This window comes from Notechis scutatus, chromosome 2 (genome assembly GCF_049901735.1).
Source record: "Notechis scutatus isolate UNSWTSFEM ecotype Mainland chromosome 2, rNotScu1.2, whole genome shotgun sequence".
NCBI lineage: Eukaryota > Metazoa > Chordata > Lepidosauria > Squamata > Elapidae > Notechis > Notechis scutatus.
In genome coordinates, this window is record NC_142010.1 from 24,922,010 (window position 1) to 24,929,636 (window position 7,627).

General features: G+C 42.2%; 1 protein-coding gene across 1 annotated transcript; it reads right to left on the reverse strand.

The window, feature by feature from the left end:
• Positions 1-1,657: 1,657 nt before the first annotated feature.
• LOC113422208 (uncharacterized) lies at positions 1,658-6,929 on the reverse strand. The gene is made up of 2 exons (XM_026683002.2): positions 6,460-6,929; positions 1,658-3,825 (listed from the first exon to the last, which is right to left on the reverse strand). The coding sequence occupies exon 2, from the start codon at positions 3,812-3,814 to the stop codon at positions 2,660-2,662; it is 1,155 nt and encodes a 384-aa protein (XP_026538787.1). The 5' UTR covers positions 3,815-3,825; positions 6,460-6,929; the 3' UTR covers positions 1,658-2,659.
• Positions 6,930-7,627: the final 698 nt, after the last annotated feature.

Genomic DNA, 7,627 nt, shown 5'->3' on the forward strand with positions numbered 1-7,627 from the left:
ATACTATTTATTCACATAGGTTCAAACAGTTCATTTAACCATAGTGTATTAACAGCTGCGGTGGGCGCAATGCTTAGAAGGCAGTATTGCACGTTGACTCTGCCCACAACCAGGAGTTTGATTCTGACCGGCTCAAGGTTGACTCAGCTTTCCATCCTTCCAAGGTTGATAAAATGAGGACCTAGGTTATTGAGAACAATATGCTGACATTGTAAACCGCTCAGAGAGTGTTATAAAGAAGAGGTCCTCAAACCCTGGGCCTCTGCCCACAACCAGGCCATGTAAGCAACAGGCCAGCAGGCATTTGCGTGCATCTCAATTCACGTGTGTGCTGGGCCGGCGTGCACATGCATGTGTGTGCAGTGCAACTAGTCAAGCTGTGTGTACATGCACATGGATGCCAGCCTGCTGCTTGCACGGCCCGGTTCGTTTCCACCCCACCAAACCAGGCCACCAGAGCTGCAAAGATTGGGGACCACTGCTATAAAGCACTATGGAGTGGTACAGAAGTCTAAGTGCTATTGCTATTAAACAAGCTACCATTGTCTGGGTCCATACGCCACCCTAGGCCAAAAGCAAACACATATGAAAGCTTGGCCCAATGTGTGAACCACATTATAAATGGTCCTTGACTCATAACCATTTATTTAATGATCTAAGTTACAATGGCACTGAAAAAAAGTGGCTAACAACTGGTTTTCATACTTATAACCATTGCAACATCCCCATGGTCACATGATCAAAATTCAGGTTCTTGGCAACTAGCATGTATTATGACAGTTGCATTGTTTCAGGATCATGGGGTCACCTTCCCAGCCAGTTTCTGACAAGAAAAGTCAATGGGGGGAGCCAGATTTGTTTAATGACCTTATGATTCACTTAACAGCTGCAGTGATTTGCTTAACATCTGTGGCAAAAACATCACAAATTGGGGCAGAACTTACTTAACTGTCTTAAGTCAAGGACTACCTATACATCAGTTTCTTTGCCATGATACCGTCAAACAAAGTTTTCCAATGATTTGATACTTTTAACAGCAACAGAGTTATCATTGTGTGTCAGCAAAAAATTAAGACCAAATCACTAGCAATTTGTTATATTTGTGAAATTAGGAACACTGGAATGAAATTAGTTTTGTAATGCTTAAGGCTACATAGCCCGTGAGCTCACAAAAATTAAAGAAAGCTAGGCCTTATTGGGGGACACGGTGACTCAGTGGCTAAGATGCTGAGCTTGTCGATCAGAAAGGTCGGCAGTTTGGTGGTTCGAATCCCTAGCACCACGTAACGGACTGAGCTCCCATTACTTGTCCCAGGTTCTGCCAACCTAGCAGTTTGAAAGCATGCAAAAATGCAAGTAGGAAAATAGGGACCACTTTGGTGGGAAGGGAACAGTGTTCTGTGTGTCTTTGGAGTTTAGTCATGCCGGCCACATGACCATGGAGACGTCTTCGGACAGCGCTGGCTCTTCGGTTTTGTAACAGACATGAGCACCGCCCACTAGAGCCGGAAACAACTAACATGTATGTGCAAGGGGAACCTTTACCTTTAGGTCTTATTAGGGATTTAGTTTGGGGGCAATTCATTTTATTTTGCACATCTTCATCTTCCTTGGTAGTTTAAATAAAAACTGTTAAGGTTCACACATTAGCCTACACTTTTGGCAGCCAAATAAATGACCATCTTTATTTACCATAACCAGCCTTCAACACTCAAGCAGCTTACAGCATAGGAGCTACAGCAGAACTAAATCAGGTATTTTAAGTTCCAGCAGTATTTTGAACTATTTGCCTCACAGCTGATTGATTGGCACTTCTTGATGACTATCCTAAACAACTGGAATCCCCCAGATGTGTGACTTTACAAAAAAAGGCCCTTTCCCTACTGCTACCGTATTTTTCCATAATTTCCATATGCTAGGTTTTCACAATATGTTAAAAATTAGCATTTTGCAATAGCAAGTAAGCAAGTAAAAGTATGCAAATATACATTTTTTGTGTTACATTATTTTGGAGAGAAAGAAAAACATGCTTGTTTCCTTGTTGCAGAATTTGAACTTAATACGTCTTCCTCATCATATTCCGTTCTTAAAAGAGAATTTTTTTAAAAAAATCAGGGATCTTTTAATAATGAAATCCTTTCATACAAGATATGGCATACAGGTAGTCCTTGATTTACAACCATTCATTTACTGCCCAAAGTTACAACAGCACTGAAAAGACTGTTTTTCACACTGTTGACTGTTACAGTATTCTCATGGTCACATGATCAAAATTGGATGCTTGGCAACTGGCATGTATTTATGACAGTTGCAGTGTCCAGTGATCCCCTTTGGCAACTTTCTGACAAGCAAAGACAATGGGGAAGCCAGATTCACATAACAATCATGTTACTAACTTAACTGCAGTAATTCACTAAGTATTGTGGCAAGAAAGGTCATAGAATGGGACAAAATTTGCTTAACAACTGTCTTGCTTAGCAAAGGAAATTTTGGGCTCAATTGTGGTCATAAGTCTAGGACTACTTGTACATTCTTTGCTATCTCATGTCTACTTTCATTTTTACCTTCTTTACTGCAAACATTTGGACTTTCTAGCAAAATTTCCCCAAATATTTATCTTCGAAGCATCTTGAGTTCAGAATCCCATCCACTGTGTTTCCTACTCAGAATATTTCAAGGACGTCTCTCTTTCATGGATTTTCCGATGCTTTGTAAGATTTGAACTTACACTAAAATTTTTACCACACTCTGGGCATGTGTAAGGTTTCTCTCCCGAGTGTACTCTATGATGAGTGATGAGATGTGAATTGTTTCGGAAAGTCTTCCCGCACTCGAGACACGCATACGGTTTCTCTCCTGTGTGAAGCCTCTGATGACCCACCAGGACTGAACTGTAAGAAAAGCTCTTCCCACATTCGGGACATTTATAGGGTTTTTCTCCTGTGTGGATCCTCTGATGGGTCACAAGGTGGGAGTTCGTGTTAAATTTCTTGCCACAGGCGTTGCACTGATAAGGTTTTTCCCCAGTGTGAATCCTCTGATGTATAATGAGGTCTGCACTGCGGCAGAAGTTTTTGCCACACTCCAGGCACAGGTAGGGCTTCTCGGTCATATGGATTCTCTGGTGACTCAGGAGGCCAGATTTCACGCTAAACGTTTCAGGGCAGTCAGAGCACTTGTAGGGCTTTTCCCCAGTGTGAGTCCGCAGGTGCATGACCAGGGTGGAGCGTCTTCCGAAGCTCTTCCAACAGTCCTGGCACTTGAAAGGTTTCTCGCCGGTGTGGGTCCTCTGGTGAGTCACCAGGGTGGAACTCCGACTGAAGCTATTCCCGCAGTCGAAGCATTTGTAGGGTCGTTCTCCCGTGTGAGTCCTCTGGTGCATGATCAGGTTCGAGCTGCGGCTGAAGGTTTTTCCACAGTCAGAACATTTGAAAGGGGGCTCCTGGGAGTGAGTCCTCTGGTGCCTGTTGAAGTTCAAGATCTGATTGAAGCTCCTCCCACAGTGAGGACAATAGTAGGGCTTTTCCCAGGTGTGGCTCTTCTGGTGGGCAATGAGGTGGGTGCTCTGGACAAATCCTTTCCCACACTTGGTGCATGTGAAGGGCCTGTCTCCCGAGTGGAGTTTCTGGTGTCGGACAAGATCTGAGCGGCGGCAAAAATTCTTCCCACAGGTGGAACAGTTGTGTTTCTTTTGGACCGCATGTTCCTCAGATGTGTTCTGCACTTCTATAAAGTCCTTTAAGTGGGGGTCGTGCTGCTGTACCTTCTCCTCTTCTTCCTGTTTAAAGGTCGTCTTGATTTCCTGGGTCAACATTTTGTTAACAGCTAAAGGGAAAATAGATGGAAGATGTTATTCTAGGAACCACAGTGTGATCTATCCAGTCCCACATTTTCTGATTTCAAAGGATTCTGAACATATTTATGTTCTTACTCCTCTGAAGATTTGTTCTTATCAAATCTGACACATACATTGTTTGGGCGATGTGGAATGCAGACAAAGTAGCAAATGACAATTATTCTCTAATTCAAAGTACATGAAAGTCAAGATGGATTTCAGCTGTTGAAAATGCAAGAGAGCAGAATTATGTAAGAGTTAGAAAAAGGAATTCACTGGAGCTGGTTTATAGATTGGGAATACAGGTAATTTTTGCATTACGACCATAACAGAGTCTGCCCATTATGGTCGTAAGTTGCAACGGTTAGAAAATGGAATGGTCATGTGACCAACCCAATTTTACACTGTTTTTTGTGGCAGTTATTAAGTGAACTCATTGTTCACTATGACATGCTTTTGCCAAAAACAAAGTGTCCATTTTTGGCAAAACCATCATAAAACATGGTCACATGACCATAGGATGCTGCAAATTGTGTCTATCTTGGCTAGACTATTGTAACAGATTCTGTGTTGGGCCACCCAGTAAACCACTCAGAAAGTTTTATGATATTTTTGAAAAGGATAAAGTACTGGCTTCATGTAACTATTTAACTATCATGATTTTAATGGCTGCCAGTTTCTTTGTGGGTGTTGTCAAATTACAGGAAGTGGTATCAATTCCCATGTGAATCTGCCTGTCTTTAAGATCACCTGTTGTGTCCTAACGTTGAAAGGGCTTTCTCTGTGACAGCAACCAATCTGCAGACCTCACTGTCTCAATAAATAACATTATTTCCTTCTCTGCTTGCATAACATCAGCAATCCAAGGTGTTTTATTTAAATAACTTTAAATGTCTTAGGCTTTTGTTAACACTTTACTGCCTGCTGGCCAATTTAATTTACTGCCTGTTGGTTTTGTCTATTTGTAGCACTTTTGATACTCCTGTTGTTGTCATGACAGATTACAGCATGATTCCTTTTATTCCAATTTGCAAGTTACCGCAATGATTGCTTTTTAAAAGGACAAATGTGCAACAGGTTTTCATCCACAGCTGATACCAACCCTGGTATAATTCTGTAGAACTTTTGTCACTATTTAGCTTAACTGATGTCTGGACTCAGCCTATCTCCAGGTTTCAAAGGTATACATGAAACAGCTGGCTAATGATACCTGTTTAATTGAAACATATCTAGGCTGTGGACCAGACCTGGATCCCCAATGAGATGATTTAGAAATTTTATATCTCTTTCTTCTAAATAAGAAACTGGTGGGTCATTACAATAAATGGGTGGCTTTTTAAATTTAGCACTGGGGCTTTTTAAGAAACTCTGTCCTCAACACTGGGCAGTATATTACTTACACACGTTAGTCAACTGGACCTCTTCATCTAATCACACTAAACCAAAATGGGGTTGGAAAGTACCTTGTACCCAAGCCTCTCATAAACTCTGACACTCTTTTCTGCACTTTCCAATTCCTCAATTTCTTTATGATTGTAGTGTCCAGAACTATTGGTAGATACAGTATTCCAGTCTAACCAATGTAGCATAAAGCAGAGCTAACCTTTCCCTTGATTTCAACACTGTAAATCGGTTGCTGCAGTCTAAGATTGCACCAGCTCTTTTGGCAGCTGTATCACCCTGTTGGCTATGTTTAATCTATGGTCAATGCCCAATCCTTCTCTTAAGTACTATTGCCAAGGAAGTATACTTACCTTGTTCTTGAAGATCTGGTTTTTCTTACCTAACTACAAAACTCTACATTTCTACCCACTTAAACTGTTCATGTTTCTCAAATGCTATTGAACTCCCAGCCTGTATTTTGCTGCATTAACCATCCTTTACAGCTTGTGTCATCTGCAAATGGGATAAGCATCCCTTATATCCCCTTGTCTAAAGGGGATTTATGATTTATTATTAAAGAGGATTTATGATTTATTGATTTATGAAACGTGGATGAGCTCCAGGTGTGAAGCCTGAGGTATTCTATCATTTACTTTCTTTGTGGCACTGTGGCAATCCAACCACTGCACTTTTAAAACCATGATTTATATGTTATTTAATTTATATCTCGAGTTTATTATTTTCAGCATACTTAATACTCCTTCCTCCTCCTATTTTCCCCATAACAATAATCCCGTGAGGTGAGTTGGGCTGAGAGACTGTGACTGAGCCAAGGTCAGCCATTCTTTCATGCCCAAAACGGGACTATAACTCAGGCTCCCAATTTCTAGCCTGATGCATTTAGACCAAACTGGTTCTGGTCTCTACCTCAAACATTGTTCAACAAATCACGGCTTAGGGAGATCAACTCCTGAAAGGGTCAGATAAGACTTAGAGAGGGCTGTTAAGCACTTATGAAGCGGTATATAAGTCTAAGTGCTATCGCTATCTCCAAAATCCCTCCCAATCTTTACATTCGGTGATTCTCGGAGAAGCGCAACCACAGAATGTCTATTGTCTCTCTGTATCCAGCCCAGATCAGATTTATGAAAGCGGTATGTGTTTATTTATAATTCTCCATTGTCTCTCTCCCCGTTTCCCGATAAAAAAAACCCCAATTTTCTGCCCAGATGATTCCTTACCTCTCGTTCGCCTTGGGTGTTCGACAGCCGCAGCCCGCCTACGCAACGGCGCAGGAGGAATTTAATGGCTGCCGCGGCCCTTGGCTAGTTCTCACTCCGGTCGGGGGAGGCGACGCCGCGGGACTCTGAGCAGACCTGCTTGCCTGGTGCGTAGGGCTCCAGGAGTTGCCGCGTACCTCCCTCCGAGGTTTCCTAAATTCCTGCTTGAAAACCTGAGGTCAGCCGCCGACCCGCCTGGGAACACAGCGAAGGAAGGGGCGCCTGGACTCCCTTCGCCTCCTTCTCGATATTATAACCCGAGCCCTCTGCTGGCCGCTGCCTGTCTGCACAATTATCTTGAGCTTCTAGAGATCCAGGGGGCGAGTCCGTTTCGCTAACGGAAAGACAAGGCCGGATTAAAGTGTCGGACGGATGCAGAAAGACGCCTGCCCTAATGCGGCACGGGAGCGCGTGAAGTGCAGCTCGACCCTTCTGTGGTCTGGAGCGACAAAGTCCAACCCTCGTTTTCTCCATCTAAAATTGCAAGATCTTTTGATGCCCGAAGTTTATTTTTATTTTGGGGGGAGTTGTTTTAGACTTCTCAATCATACCTACAGACTTTTGATCATCCAAGGACTAATCAGATCTGACCCTAATTAAACCTTATCAAGAGCAGCCAAAATTTACCAGAGGTTAACAAGACTTTTCAGCTTGTAGGAACTACAATTCTCAACTTCCCAGAAAGTCCAGGTATACTTCTGGTCCTGTACACCACACTGCACCAGTTACCTATTTCTGAAAGATGCTTAAACTAGACATTTCTTCTTTTCCAACAGAATAAGCAATGTTTTTCTTTTCTTTTTAACATAGTTTTATTTTTAAATCCTAACTTTCTAGCAAAAGATCTTCAAGGCAGTTTATACCTTGGCTCAAAACTATACAGCATTATTAAATCTGTATGAATTAAAGAACCAATACAGGACAATGCAGGAGCCCTGTCAGATCAGACTAATATCCAAAAGGTGCTGTTTCTTACCCTAGCCAACAAAATGTTTCTGTGAAGCTCAGTGTGCTTTTTCACACTCCTCCTCTCCTCTAAAACTGGTATTCAAATAGCCTTTTCTTCCACAAACTTGTCTAATTCCCAGCTAAAGCTGTATGAATGAGGGACTGTAACTTCACTATGTTT